Genomic DNA, 16,484 nt, shown 5'->3' on the forward strand with positions numbered 1-16,484 from the left:
GGGCCATAATCCACGAAGTTAAGGTCCGATACATGCCAATATCAAAAGGAACCGAGATCTTGGGGAGATAAACCTATATTTCAAGTTTGGTTGAAATCGGATAAAAATTGTGACCTGTAGAGTGTCCACAAACAATTGTGGACGGACGGACGCCCAGACGGACAGGGGCGACGACAATATACGCCCACATGGAAATGTGGGCGTATAAAAACGACAACTTTCCCAGTAAAACCGAAGACATCGTAACTATCCGACAAGTAGTTTCCGACATACGATCAAATTGGAAAAAAAAATAATAATAATAAGAACTAGATCCGCAAGGGAGATATGAAAGCTTTCATATTCACGGCCACTTCCTGTCACATGTCATGGGTTATATAGTAAAAGAATATTAACAAGAAAAAATAATTATTAAAATCGCTCAAAAACTATTGAAGTTATAATAGCAAGAAACATTTCATCCGAGCAAAAAAACATCTGAAAAATAAAAGGAATTAACTGAGACTTGTATTGCTGTAATCGGATTGACTTCCCGTTCATAAGTTTCAGAAAAATGGATCAAGCCGTTTAAAAATTTGACGGATCAGAAAATGAAAATAGCGGGAAATCGGGGAAAGAACACAAAAATGGCAGGAAAAAATGTAAAAATTAAATCAGATAACTTGAGGCCGAAGAAGATGATGTCATTATCTATATTATCTTGTCCGAGAACCACAGTTCAAATGTCAAGGATGTTAGTTTCAGTACACCAACGTAATGTGTGACAAAAACATCTATGACGTTTGCCTGCTTTCAAGCAATGCAAAGATGTCTGGGAATGCAAGAAATACAGAACCCATGCATGATACTGACAGTTCCAGTGATGTCATTGGTTCCATTGTTTCAAGTTACAAGAAAATTTCGGCAGGTAAAAAGAGGGAAGAAACGAAACGAAAAAAGCAGTAGCAAGGAAGTTTTTTTTTTTCATTAGACATCATGTATGTATCTTAACGTATGGTAAACAAGATATCTAATGATGGAATATGAATATCAAAAGAGAATATTTAATTAGTGAATGATAGATATACAATTGATGCAAGACAAAGTTAAAGAAATGAAATTCATAAAGACAAAGTTAAAGAAATGAAATTAAGACAAAAGTACTGATGATACTTTTTAAAGTAGGCCTATGATAATGAGCTCTGTGATATTTTGTGAAATTTCTAATGTCAGGAAGGTATTTCAATTATGGATTTAATGTTAACATTGTACAGAATTGAATGGACCATAAGATCAGGTTTTAAAAAAATACAGGAAGAGTCTTTATTTTTGAAATGAAAATTTCATAAGGAGTTATATAGTAATTTGAATGGTGGACATTTTTGTGTTTATTGTGAGCAGTTTTTACTGAACAGTGTTTTCACAAACCTTGACCTGTAGTGGCCAGCAAGTGAACAATGACTGGACATCTATTTTTCAATGTGTAAGTAGTAGTTATTAGCACACTTTCCGAGGTGTATCGGTGAATATCAGGACAGTTGCCTCGGCGGCTCCCGACCAAAACTGTCCTGATATTCACCGATACACCGAGGAAAGGTGCTAATAAGTTACTTACATCACATTTCTATCGAGTATTGTGAAGCAAAATGTGAAAAATGGTATTTATTATCGAGTCGTTTCAACCGAAAAGTGACAAATACTTTCTGCTCTTTCATTATTTATCCCTTTCTGAGCCTCACGTTACATTTCATGGTAGAATGATTTCGCAGAGGAGAGACGACCTGAGTAGTATTTACACGTGCGTCTTGCTATGATACTCTGAGCGTAAAACAATCACGTGTTTGTTTAGACCACATCGTCAAAACAACTTGTCTATGGCGTAGAGGACTGCGATATTATTAAATGTAGTATAAAGGAAATGCGAAACGTTGGTCATTCCTGGTGAAAGTATGCATCGGCGGATGGTTCTTCCGTTGAAATTTATTTGTAATAAAGTTTATGACTTTCTAGGCGTTTTTTTCATCCTGCTTATTTTCAATGCCTGTGAAGTGTCCAGCAAGAGAACTGCACCTTCTATCATCACAATTAATTAAAATAATTATTCAATATTCTAATTTATATATTTTGCATATTAATATTAATCAAACCAAATTATGAAATAGATGCCAATTGATATGTATAATAATTGATTTTTGTAATATGTTGTTATGTTAATTTAATGTCATTGTATATGTTTTTGAACTGCCATGTAGTTCCCCCCATTTTGTTTTGTTACTATGATTTTGACTAGCTGTTTCATGTACATTGTATAGAGCCATCGTTATCAATTGCGATCTGGATCGGACTAAACCATCCCAAACTTAGGCTGCCTATCTACAGCTAGCTCCGACTGAGAATAGGCCCTAAGCTAATTAACCGACATTTAAATTCCTACATCGACGATTTTAGTCGAAAACACTATGTATGCTTTTAGAAATTGTTAGAAGTATTTTTTCCTCTTATATTTTCATATCTAATGAAATTACAAATGTTTACTTAGCCGTTGTGAGTATGAAAGATGATAAACGGAGTAGAACCGAATCACGAAATAGTCCACTCTAATTATTCAATATGGCGGCGCCCATAGACGATAAGTTCACAGAAGCGATTTTATTCGCGAAGACAAATTTAGGCGTATCTAACAATGAATTAAAAGATAAACAGATTGAAACTTTAAAGGCAGTTTACAATGATAAAGACTGCATTGCAATATTACCAACTGGCTATGGAAAAAGTCTGATTTTCCAGCTTTTACCGTGGTTTTTAAAAGCAAAATTATCTTCACCATACACTCCAATTGTGCTCGTAGTATGTCCACTCAACAGTATCATGCAGGACCAAGTGGTAAGTACATGTTTACTGTATTAAATTTATGTTTAATATCATTTTATCAACCTAAATTATTAAGAATTATTCTGTAATTAATAATGGTACATGGTTAGGAGAATTTAAGCCAAACTGTCAATGTGTGATTGTAACTGTTATTATGCTATGTTATATATATACTATTCAAAAAAAGTAGGGGATATTTGATTTTTAAGTGTTATTAAAGTCACCTAATGAAACTGACGAAGAAACAAATGACAAAATGAAATGAAGTTCACATTCATCGATTTATTCCAAATGATCGTTAGACTAAGTAAGGCACAGACTGACCATTATAAGGGTAAAATGATACCCGGGGTCAAACAGCAAAGTTACCACAGCATCACAACCAAGTCAGTAACGGGTAAATCCTCCTCTGTTTGCCAAACAAGCATTGATCCGACGTGGCATACTCCTAATGAGACGTCTAAGGTCATTTTGGTCCAGATTGTCCCATTCCTGTTGCAACGCAGCAGCAAGTTCTTGGACATTGGCAGGACGTTGTTGACGTTGACGTAACCTCTGTCCAAGCATGTCCCAGACATGCTCGATGGGGGAGAGGTCGGGACTCAGTGCTGGCCAAGGTAATGTGGTGATGTTCTGTTGTTGGAGGTAACCTGTAACGATCCTGGCCCTGTGACATCTTGCGTTGTCATCCTGGAAGATGAAACGGCGGCCATGACGTCGTGCGAACGGCACAACATGGACTGCCAAGATGTTGTCCCGGTAGTACTGGCCTGTAACACGCCCTGCAACAACATGTAAAGCCGTTCTTCCAGCAACAGTGATGCCTCCCCAAACCATAAAAGAACCACCCCCAAATCGATCATGTCTGATGACGTTAACGTCTTGGAAGCGCTCGTTTCGACGACGCCACACCCTCCTACGTCTGTCCAAAAAATCAACAGTGAACCTTGACTCATCTGAAAACATCACATTGCTCCAGCGTCGATTATCCCAGTGTTGACGATCCCTACACCAACGACGTCTTGCCTGAATGTGATGATCTCTCAAACAAGGGATCACGCGAGGACGTCGGGCGCGAAGGTGACCCCTATGCAGTCGATTCCGAATCGTCTGGCCACTCACTCTCACACCAGTGTCTGTTTGAAGACGAGCGCTGATCTGATTTGCTGTGATGACACGATTTCTCAAGGCCAAGGTACGGATAAATCGATCCTGGGCTTGAGTTGTCGCCCTTGGTCGACCTGAGCGTGTTCTGTCCTGTACAGATTGTGTATCACGGTATCTGGACCATAGCCTGCTTATGACAGACTGAGAAACATTCATCGTCCGCGCCACAACCGCCTGTGTTGTGCCGATCTGTAGCATGCCAAGGGCACGTAACCTTTCATTTTGGGTAAGCCGACGCATATCAAAATTTGTTTTCTGGTCACTAAAACAATTAAACTGATGTTTCCACCCTGGAATTCAATGCCACAATGACTGTAACATTCAAAGTCAGAGTCGTGCAAATCTTGGGTTGGACCCCCATGATGATCCCAAGCATCACCTGCATTCCATGCGGTAGCTATTGGTGCGTTTGGGCGTCACATGTAACTGGAAATGTTTCTTCTGTTAGGTTCTATAGTGACTTTTTTCCTAGTCATTTGCATATTTTAGTATTATGCCCCCAAAATCAAATATCCCCTACTTTTTTTGAATAGTATATATCCTACATGAGGTATGCCGATGGTAGACCTACATAAGTACATTTCTGTAAATTAATATTGGTACATGCCACATGGTTAGGAGAAACTTTAAAGAAGCCAAGTCTCTAACTCAATATCATCCAATGTCTTTGACATTGCAAACATTTTTGTTTTCAAGTTTCAAAAAATAGAAGTGTTCCTTTATAGTCAAAATAATTTAGAATAAAAAATACTTTAAATTTTTCAGACTGGATTGGTTAAAAAAAGGTATTGAAGCATGCTATTTAAATATAAATACATCGGAAAATAATATGGGAAAGACCTATGAAATAGCTGCTGGTGACTTTATTGACGATCCACCTGGGAGTGAGTGATACAGAGGAAAGCGAAACACAAAGTGAAACAAGTGTATTCACAGAACAAGATGTCACACTCCAAGCATTAAGACAGGGCCATTACAAAATTATTTATTCCCACCCAGAAACTCTGGTGTCCAACTCAATCATTGGGAAACTTTTACGTTCCCCAGAATATAAAAAACAAGTCGGGTGTGTGGTTATAGATGAAGTACACATGGTTGCTGAATGGTAAGTATTTTCATCTTATTTGTTGTACGTTTAATTCTATTCTATGGTTAGCTGGGCAGTATAGGACACTTATCAATGTCCAACTGTCTTTGGATCTTTAAAGTTTGCTGCCAATATGCATACATTACCTCGGTTTGTTGTCTCAGTCCTAAAAGGGGCATAAATGAAACCGCCTTAAACCAAACCGGACAATTTTTTTTAGTCTAAATGGACATATATTAGTTATAATGTCAATAAAAAAGCAAAAGAAATCAACCTATTAAATATTTGTTATTGAATTAGAATCCAATTAGATGAATTTTGACAACATTTTTAGTCATTTTTACTAACTTATATTTTGTCCGTTTCGTTTTGAACGTATACAATGTACAGGTTTTATCATATGCAGAGGATGCCAAATAGAGGAATGGTGTATTTATCTTATCTCCAAATTTCAGCGCGAAATATTAAGTCTTTGGACGTGAAAGTCAAAACCGTTTATCCGGACACATAACGATTTTAAGATTTTGGGTCAATTTTTTCGTTGGATGACCTGATAACCTACACATTATTTTTATAAAATAAAAGTATACAGCCAGCTTGGGACACCAGGTCAACATTTCCAGATGAAGACTGGTGGGTCTAAGTTGTTTGAAAATGTATATATATATATTGAGTTAGTTGCATGGCCCTAAGGTAGAGGATTATTTTAAGGGTTTTTAACACGCAGTTTTATTCACCAAATGATAATCAGGATTTGCCCTTTAAGTATTTTTCTAAAAGAACATGTAGATATATTCCATTAAATCTTTTTCAGGGGAGAAGATTTCAGAAAGGCATTCAAAAGACTGTCAGAGATAACATCCCTCTATACAGATGCTGCACATTTGGTAGTCACTGCAACACTAACAAATTCTGGGATTACCAGCATTACCAATGATCTGCAGTTAATTACACCTACAGTTGTTAAAATGAGACCAGACAGACATAACATATTTATTGAAAAAAAATTAAGATTGCCAAATTTGAGAAAATATGAAAAATTTGTTGACTTAATACAACCAATTTCAGCAGAGCTGAAGCAACTGAAAAGTGAATTTCCAGTTACTATTGTTTATGTAGACAGTTTAGAATGTCTGTACTATTGTTACAATTTCACTGAAAAATTTGTTGGTAAAGATGGTTATGTCGGAATAGAAAAAACGCCAGAAAATAGAATTTTCGCTCAATATCATTCGAAATATACTCCAAAAATGAAAACACTTATTGTAAATGAAATTTGCAAGGACAATCCTACATTGAGACTGGTTTTGGCAACAGTTTCTTTGGGAATGGGGTTGAATGCTCCTTCAGTATCCAGAATTATTCATTTTCGACCTCCAACGTCATTAGAAAGTTATAGTCAAGAGATTGGTAGAGCTGGCAGAAATGGTCATCCATCACAGGCTATCATTTATTACAATAATAATGACATTGCAGCTAATAGGCCAGGTATAACCAAAGAGATGATTCTGTTTTGTAAAGATGAAACAACATGTTTGAGAAAACGGTTGTTAGATCATTTTGGTGCTGAATACACTTTTAGTGGTGGTCCTTCATTGTGTTGTAGTAACTGTCGTAATAGCATAATGGTGAGTATTTACTATTCTTATATGAATTCTGATTGATTATCTGTTGGAATATTTCGTAAAATACGTTTAATTATAATTTCGATATCTGACTTAAATTTGGTTCTGTTTACTCCTTCAAACGGATCTTTAGAAATTCCACTGAATGCATCTAAGGTTCTGTCAGAAGTTTTATTGAAAGGTTGCAGCTCTGTTAATTCTTTTTGAATTGCTTTTAAGTCTTCCTCGGATGACTTTACTTTATGAGTGGTAGAATATCCTTTAACATCTAATAGTGACTCAAAATTATCTGAAACTAATTTAACAACTGGTCCAGCTTTTGTTATTCTAGAAATGTTATCTTCAGTTTTCCAACGTCCTAAACCTCTTATTAATTCTTTCAGGTACTTGACTTGATTCTCTTTTTCCACATATGCTGCTTTGTTTTTTCCTTTAACCCCCTTTCTGTTAACAAATCCTGATGTTCACACATTCAGTGACATTTGAGGTGACAAAATAATCTCAGTTTTCAAAATATAATCTATGCATTCCACTAGATATTTCGATAAGTTAGAATGAGTATAAAAAAATGGAATCATGGCTTATAAGCATATGTTTGTTCTGAAAATATCTCCATATTTTATAGCACTTTTAAAGTTCTTAATTACAAAATACCATTGTAGAAAGTTACTGCAATAATTAAAAGGGTCATCTTGTCTTTCCTCTTCTCTCTGTGAAATTTGAACAGGATCATCAACTCCTGGGAGGGTGATTGTAATAACTTTTTCAAATGATATAATAGGAATCAGGAAACGAAAGGGTTCTCCTCCTTGAATGGACAGTAATGCAGATGCCGTTTTTACTCCATCAATGTCGTTCACATCCGCTGTAACAATATGTTTTTTATCATCAATATTTAACTCAAGCTGAATTGTACTTGCTGTACTCTAAAAAAAAAAGAAGAAAGAAACACTTACATATAGATTGACCATGTGACAGGAGACAGTTACTATGTACCTTATTTAGAAAGCATACTTTGTACTAAATAGTGAATGGTTCTGTGTAATGGTAAAAGTGCCAGGTACATGAATGCGGTTAAGTTAAATCTTCTTGGTAACCTGGCTACTTTTATTGTTTGTTAAATATACCTAATATGTCAACTGGATAAAGACAAAATGTCCCGAGTGCTGTTTATTGAATATTTATGACCATGTTTTTGTATACATACTTATATCTAATAGCATATGTATTTTGTATTTTCAGGATAATTCCAGCTGAATAATCTCACCTGCTCAATGTCAAAGACTGTTAGTACTTCATCCATGAACTTGTCTAAGATTGTGTCAAACACCATTTGCCGACGTTTTTCATGAAAAAATTCTACATTCTTTGGTGGTGTGTTTTTAGTCGGAAAAGAATCAACATTTTCAATACCAAAGTACTCTTGAACCATTTCCATAAGATATGCCTTTCCAACTGTTGAAATGAAATCTTCATGTTGTTTAAATCTACTTTTAACTTGACCATTCACATTGCTTCTTTGAATAATAACTCTGAGATGTGCAAGAGTTCCTTTATCCCTGGATTTATTTATAATCAGAAATTTCTTACAGAGTTTCTGAAATAAATTAAAATATCATCATATATTATCTGACATATACATGTATGTAAACATTTATTATATTTTTTAATGTTCATTACAGCAACCCACAATAATTTGTCCTTATAAATCCGTTTTTAAGAAATTGTAACAGATAAACCTTTGGTATTACAATTAAGAAATTGTAACAGATAAAGTTTTAGTATTTACAATCTTATTGTAAACAAACATTGTTTTGTATATTCGTGAAATATGGAGATATGTAAGATTCATTAAGTTTGTAAATAATCAAAATATCGATGGCATAATTTCATGCAAAGGTCTGATCTGGTAATTTTTTAAAAAAATTAAGAAAATATTGCTATATTTAATTTAAAACTGTTATCAACTCTCTGTACATGAATAATATTATCAAAACCAAACCAACCAATCAATAAGATGTAACTTACGTATGTGATAGGTTCTGTATTGAATGATATAAGTATACACTAGTACAAGTGTTCATGCATGTGCCAAATCTATGTATTGGATGATCAAAGCATTTTTACAAATAAAAATATTTACCTCCAGAAAATCTTGTAAAGTATGAAAAAATTCAATAACAACTGGTGATAAATTTTCACATCTTTCTATCCTAGTATGTGATCCAGCTAGCAGCATTTTGGCACCTTCTAATCTAACTCTAGTTAATTGGTCACCACCAATTGGGATATTAAGGTTTCTGTAATGATCATCTGGAAGTAGATGGGAAAGATGATATTTGTATGTTATTAGATAGGTTAGGTCTTTATTTTCCACTTATAAGCATTTTCATTTTTTTTACCTTACTTTTATTTGAAATACATTATTTTGTTCTAAAATAAGTGAAATAGTTAATTATATTTGCTGTAAGCAGACTAAACAATATCGTTATTTGGTGTTAAAGGAATGCTTAATGTACAACAACTACCACTTCAGTCTAGTGTAAAAAATGAATTGAACTGAGATTTTATAATTACGGTAACAAAAATTAGCTGAAATGAAATTTAATAATTAACAGTCATGCAGAAGTTTACTAATTGTCAGGCTAAAACAAAATCGCCTAAGTAACTTTTGAAAATAAAAATGATGATGAACTTTTGAAAATAAAAATGATGAAAATAATTATCTGTCCGATATGGTTACATTAACCACATGAACTGTCTGGCGAGATATTGTACAAGAGAGAGAGAAACGTCCACTCAACACAAACTAGGTCATTTCGAGACTAACATATGGTTTAATTTTATTTCAATAATTCGCTTGCGCGTAGGGGTCTTTAGCAGTGGGAGGAAACCGGAGGATGGTTTAATTTTATTTCAATAATTCGCTTGCGCGTAGGGGTCTTTAGCAGTGGGAGGAAAACGGAGGACCCGGAGAAAACCCACGAGGATGGACAGGCGATCCTACTCCTTGCCACGTACAACCGGGATTCAAAACCACGCCAGTTGACTCAATGCTAACCATTCAGCCATCCACACCCCCCCCCCCCCGATATTGTACAAGAGGACACCTATAAGCTGTTGATAAATTATACATATAAAAAAATACATAAAGAAGGTACATGCAAGCTAATCATGCAAAAGTAGAAACAAGTATAATAAATAAAGATTAGTAGTTGGGAGGGGGGGGGGGAGGAAGGCACCAAAAATATTTGAATATTAACCAAATATAACAAAATGCAGATGAACAACGAAACCTCGACCAGATTCATGGTACCATCGCTGGGTTTCTTCTTGATAAGATTGCAGAATGTCAATACAGTCGTCATACTTTTGTTCATTTTTCAAAATTACTGGCATAATATGAGAATGACTTTTAGTAGACATTTCTTCTTCATATTCATGTGGAATATTTTTTGGCAAAACTAAGTTCATCCACTTGAAACAATGGAATACGTCAACCATTTCTTGAGCAATAAGAATCTTTAAATCTTGTTTAAACTTTGCTTTCTCATTTTCATTCAATAAAACTGAGTGGATGTTTACTTCATCTATATTACATAAAGGTTTGTCATTTGGTAATGATGAGGCCTCAACTCGGTAGGGTGTCCAGTCTGTAGCAAAAAAATGAAAATCTTTCTCCCTAGAACTTAGTCTCATATCAGCTGTGGACACTCTGATATCTAAATTGTCTCCATTGATTTTGCCATCTTTGCCAGTCTTTATTTCATTGATTATCAACTGTTCTGAATAATCAGCATAAGTTTTTATAATGTCACTTTTACTTTTTTCCGAGAGAGTTAGATGCAGTGCATTCAGTCTAGTGAGAAGCTGTATTGGATATCCATTTGATAAAATAAATATTACAGTTACATAAGTAATAATCAATACTTACATGTATATAAAAGTTTTAATTCATTTATGAAATAATTTTGTATGTCGCCATCATACAATAGAGACTATTTAATGTCTGATTACCTTTCAATTATTACATATTTTAAGTCAAGTTTGTGATGCAACTTAAGTTGAACTTGAGTCCAAGTCATGGGACTCGAGTTCCCACCTCTGCTGATTGACACATTGTTGATTTTCATGCGACGAAGAAGCCTATTAATTTTAGAAAACCCATGAAAGAAATGCCGCCAGGACACAAACAGAGCAAAAGTTTTTATCTAAAACTAAATTAGGTTTAGTATTATTTACCTTGTTATCAGCATGGTATCGAATACATATTGAGGTGTATAATCTGCATGAACATGGAGAAAATTGTTGCTATCATCGTGATCTTGGTGTCTTCAGATTTTGTTCTACAACAAAGCTTCAACAAATCAAACAAAAATGGTACCCGCTCCTTCAGTTCAATGATAATATACTATTCAAAAAAAGTAGGGGATATTTGATTTTGGGGGTATAATACTAAAATATGCAAATGACTAGGAAAAAAGTCACTATAGAACCTAACAGAAGAAACATTTCCAGTTACATGTGACGCCCAAACGCACCAATAGCTACCGCATGGAATGCAGGTGATGCTTGGGATCATCATGGGGGTCCAACCCAAGATTTGCACGACTCTGACTTTGAATGTTACAGTCATTGTGGCATTGAATTCCAGGGTGGAAACATCAGTTTAATTGTTTTAGTGACCAGAAAACAAATTTTGATATGCGTCGGCTTACCCAAAATGAAAGGTTACGTGCCCTTGGCATGCTACAGATCGGCACAACACAGGCGGTTGTGGCGCGGACGATGAATGTTTCTCAGTCTGTCATAAGCAGGCTATGGTCCAGATACCATGATACACAATCTGTACAGGACAGACCACGCTCAGGTCGACCAAGGGCGACAACTCAAGCCCAGGATCGATTTATCCGTACCTTGGCCTTGAGAAATCGTGTCATCACAGCAAATCAGATCAGCGCTCGTCTTCAAACAGACACTGGTGTGAGAGTGAGTGGCCAGACGATTCGGAATCGACTGCATAGGGGTCACCTTCGCGCCCGACGTCCTCGCGTGATCCCTTGTTTGAGAGATCATCACATTCAGGCAAGACGTCGTTGGTGTAGGGATCGTCAACACTGGGATAATCGACGCTGGAGCAATGTGATGTTTTCAGATGAGTCAAGGTTCACTGTTGATTTTTTGGACAGACGTAGGAGGGTGTGGCGTCGTCGAAACGAGCGCTTCCAAGACGTTAACGTCATCAGACATGATCGATTTGGGGGTGGTTCTGTTATGGTGTGGGGAGGCATCACTGTTGCTGGAAGAACGGCTTTACATGTTGTTGCAGGGCGTGTTACAGGCCAGTACTATCGGGACAACATCTTGGCAGTCCATGTTGTGCCGTTCGCACGACGTCATGGCCGCCGTTTCATCTTCCAGGATGACAACGCAAGATGTCACAGGGCCAGGGTCGTTACAGGTTACCTCCAACAACAGAACATCACCACATTACCTTGGCCAGCACTGAGTCCCGACCTCTCCCCCATCGAGCATGTCTGGAACATGCTTGGACAGAGGTTACGTGAACGTCAACAACGTCCTGTCAATGTCCAAGAACTTGCTGCTGCGTTGCAACAGGAATGGGACAATCTGGACCAAAATGACCTTAGACGTCTCATTAGGAGTATGCCACGTCGGATCAATGCTTGTTTGGCAAACAGAGGAGGATTTACCCGTTACTGACTTGGTTGTGATGCTGTGGTAACTTTGCTGTTTGACCCCGGGTATCATTTTACCCTTATAATGGTCAGTCTGTGCCTTACTTAGTCTAACGATCATTTGGAATAAATCGATGAATGTGAACTTCATTTCATTTTGTCATTTGTTTCTTCGTCAGTTTCATTAGGTGACTTTAATAACACTTAAAAATCAAATATCCCCTACTTTTTTTGAATAGTACATAATATCTTCTGATAACAATTGTTCAACATTTCTATAATATAATTGGCTATTGTGATTCTTAAAATTAGTTTGTAACGATGCTTCTATGTCCTGAAGAAAAGACATATGTAATGCTTTCTTTAATGGTCCACATTTTAAAATTATATGTATTAGGTACTTCACAGAGACAGATTCCTCCAATCGAAATATATCAAATAATGCTTTGTAATCTTCTGCTGTTATCATGTCATCACTTTCATTAAACAAATTTTCATGTATGTAATCAATGGCACGACTCTTTGATGATTTTATTTCTTCTTCAATGGATTTATCTTTTACATCCAGATCTAAATATATAAAACAGAATTATGATTTTACACTGTTTAAATTGTCTTAAGCAGTATCTCTTGAGATTACAAAATGAAATGAGGGTGTGTGGGGGGGGGGGGGGTGTGCTCCACAATTGGGCCTGCAATTGCATTTATTACCTTCAGTAAGTGTCTGCCTATACATCTAGGCCCATATTTATTTGTCAGTATTATTATTGGTAAGTATATTCAGTTATGATTGATATTAACAATAATATATTTTTCAACCCTACCTTCATTTTCATTATTTGAAAAGAGTTGCTTCCTTGCACTCGAGCTGTGTCCCGCATCTTCTTTCGTCGTACTATGGGTCGCTAATTTCATTTTTTCTACAGATTTGGTTATGAATTCAATTGCACTTAATTTCTTAAATGTTTTGTTTTCAGCATCGGGAGTTGAGTGCATTCTTTTAATTCTTTTATCCAGATTTTTAAAAAAATTATTTGATTCATTTGTGAACTCAAAGTAATTTGTTATTTTTAATTTGCAGGATCTACAAATTTGTAAAATTTGGCGAAGTCCTTCTGATAATTGTGTTTTAACAATATTTTCTATTTCCTTAAAAAGTGCTACTTGTTTTACGGCAATTCTATCTAGTTGATTTAATCTCGATCTATCACGCTGGCCACAGAGACAACACAGATTATATACCGCATTTATCGGAGTAGTCGACATTTTCCTAACATAAACGATCAGTTAGTATAGGTGTCATTGATCAGGCATTATTTGTTTACATACAACACGTGCTTCCGGTAAATAAAGTAGTGCCGGTCGATAAGTCACGCCCCAAAATGATCACGTGGGGGTTTTAAATGGAGGATAAATAGGACAGTGATCAATTCTCGTATGACGTAGGTGGATCGCTGTGTGCAGTATGGGACTAAACGTCCGCTACTTATTGCTTGATAGGTATCTAAAACGGTATGAAAGTATCTTTGTATCAGAAATGAACAGTACTCTTTCTGTACATTTCTGATACACGGATACTTTTATGCATGTATTGCAATTAAACAGGGCAGTTTTATCAAAGGTTGCCAGTGGCAACGAGTAGAAGTGGGATGTAATGATCACTTACTCATCTGATAAGTTACTTAGGTTGAGAAACAACTCAAGACATTATCCTCTCTCTGAACAACAGTTTACAAATTTAAAGGGACTAGAAATCTTAAAACGTTTTCGAGGGAAACGAGGTGGTAGAAAGCAGAAAACAAAACAAGCCAAATTGCTAGTCTGTCTACTTAATGCACAACCCTGTAGAAATAAGACTTTGGAAATTCTTGATTTGATAGTTGAAGAGAAAATAGATGTTTTATTCCTGACCGAAACTTGGTTTAAGCCCAGTGGTGATGAATCATTTATAGCAGAAATAGTTCCAAGGGGCTACTCCATCCTTCATGCTCCAAGGTCAAAGGGTACAGGTGGAGGTGTAGCTGTGATATTTAAATCTTCTTGAAAGCTTGAGCTGCAAGAAAATTACAACTTTAGAAGTATTGAGACTATCAATTTGAAATTACAGTCGTTCTGTAATACAACAGTTCATGTTGTCTGCATCTACCAACCCCCGGTCTCGCAAAAAACAATCTCACTTTTGCAGAATTTGAAAATGAGCTTTCCTTGATGCTATCGTATTCAACGGCGAGGAATTATGTTATTCTAGGTGATTTCAATGTTCATTTTGATAAACAAACCAACCAACATACAAAAAGAGTCACAAGACTACTGAAATCAAGAGGTTATAAACAGCTTGTTACAGAAACCACCTATAAATCGGGCCATATACTTGACGGTATCATAACGCCTGACGACTGTACACGCATTGATAATGTCTCTATATCAGACATTCAACTCTCAGACCACCATCTTATATCTTCAACATGGAGTCTTGAAAAACCAAAATTTTCATTTGAAAGTAAAACTTTTCGGAAGCTCAAAACATTTGATGCTGAATCTTTCAAACATGATTTGCTAACGTCCGATCTATTACAAAACACATCGGATAATCTGTACTCAGTACAACACAAATCTACGAACTCTTCTTGACAAGTATGCACCAGTCGTAACCCGTAATGTAAGGATTACTCATGGTATAGAGTGGTATAATGAGGACGTAGCTGAGGCAAAGAGACAATGTAGACGGGCCGAAAGAAAATACCGATCAACACGCCTGGAAATACACAGACAGATTTACGTAGATGCACTGCGCAAATTCGCATCCACGGTGAAATCAGCAAAATCTGCATTCTGTTTGAAGACCCTCAGCGACAACCCCAATCACTCTCATACTTTCGTGAAGTCTCTGCTAGGCAAGACCAAAGACGTCATACTACCACATTCAGATGACCCAATACAACTTGCAAACTCATTTTCAGAGTATTTCATGTCAAAAATTGAGAAGATTCGTGATGAATTTGTCAAGGTACCTGACAGTGAAACGACCTCACCACATCATACCGTAGTAAATGGGCTATCATCTTTTACACCATTTGAATTCGAGGAGGTGTGCAAAATAGTCAAGTCTGCGAAGAAGACTTCGTGTCTATCTGATCCAATACCATCGAACCTTCTACCTTTGTTCCTTGATCAACTATTGCCAGTCATTACTAAGATTGTTAATATCAGTCTTCAATCTGGTTGTTTTCCGTCCATCTTCAAAAAAGCCATTGTCAAACCCTTAATTAAAAAGGACACCCTAGATCGGAATATCCTAAATAATTACCGCCCTGTATCCAACTTATCCTTCATCTCTAAGATAATTGAGAGAGCAGCTAACATTAGACTGAAATCATTCTTGTCTGACAACAAACTCTACGACAAATACCAATCCGCGTGCAGAGAGTTTCACAGTACCGAAACCACAATTGTCCGAGTAATGAATGATCGCCTCTCTTCTGTTGATGATGGCAAATTATCGACTTTGTGCCTACTAGACCTCTCTGCAGCTTTCGATACGGTTGACCACCAGCTACTCATCAGCAGACTGCAAACACAGTTTAACATCTCAGTGTCATCATGGATTATATCATATCTATCTGACAGAAGTCAGAAAGTAGTAATCAATAACACAGGGTCAACCAAGATAACTTTAAACCGTGGTTTTCCCCAGGGTAGTGTACTTGGACCTGTGCTATTTGTACTCTACACTACTAGTCTCGGCAGTACCATTAACGAACATAGTGTTAAGCACTATTCCTACGCTGATGACACACAGTTGCTTGATTCTTTCGCTTCGTCTGAAATCCTGAAGTCCCTAAAGAACACTGCGACATGTGCCACTGCCATTAAATGCTGGATGAACGCAAACAAGCTGAAACTTAATGATGACAAGACCGAGGCAGTACTTGTGGGATCTGTACAGAGGCTTCGGTCTATAACAGAGTCTAGTATCTTAATTGAAGACACCAGCATTACTTTTTCACAGTCTGTACGGGATCTAGGAGTGATAATTGATTCCTCATTAACACTTGA

At 36.4% G+C, this 16,484-nt stretch overlaps 1 protein-coding gene across 1 annotated transcript; it reads right to left on the reverse strand.

The window, feature by feature from the left end:
• Window positions 1–2,928: 2,928 nt before the first annotated feature.
• Window positions 2,929–13,164, reverse strand: LOC126821449 (uncharacterized). The gene is made up of 6 exons (XM_050549870.2): window positions 13,140–13,164; window positions 10,154–10,514; window positions 8,873–9,029; window positions 8,058–8,326; window positions 6,872–7,173; window positions 2,929–2,933 (listed from the first exon to the last, which is right to left on the reverse strand). The coding sequence occupies exons 1-6, from the start codon at window positions 13,162–13,164 to the stop codon at window positions 2,929–2,931; spliced, it is 1,119 nt and encodes a 372-aa protein (XP_050405827.2).
• Between the last annotated feature and the right edge of the window lie 3,320 nt (window positions 13,165–16,484).

This window comes from Patella vulgata, chromosome 5 (genome assembly GCF_932274485.2).
Source record: "Patella vulgata chromosome 5, xgPatVulg1.2, whole genome shotgun sequence".
Lineage (NCBI taxonomy): Eukaryota > Metazoa > Mollusca > Gastropoda > Patellidae > Patella > Patella vulgata.

Bases quoted from the DNA above. Each gene is read 5' to 3' on its own strand.
- LOC126821449 (XM_050549870.2), bottom strand. From the start codon at position 13,164: ATGTATAGGCAGACACTTACTGAAG. The intron at 9,030-10,153 runs GTCTACTAAAAG...TGATCATTACAG, and splicing joins CATGAATATGAAGAAGAAAT to AAACCTTAATATCCCAATTG. The intron at 8,327-8,872 runs GTAAATATTTTT...AATTTATTTCAG, and splicing joins CTTTACAAGATTTTCTGGAG to AAACTCTGTAAGAAATTTCT.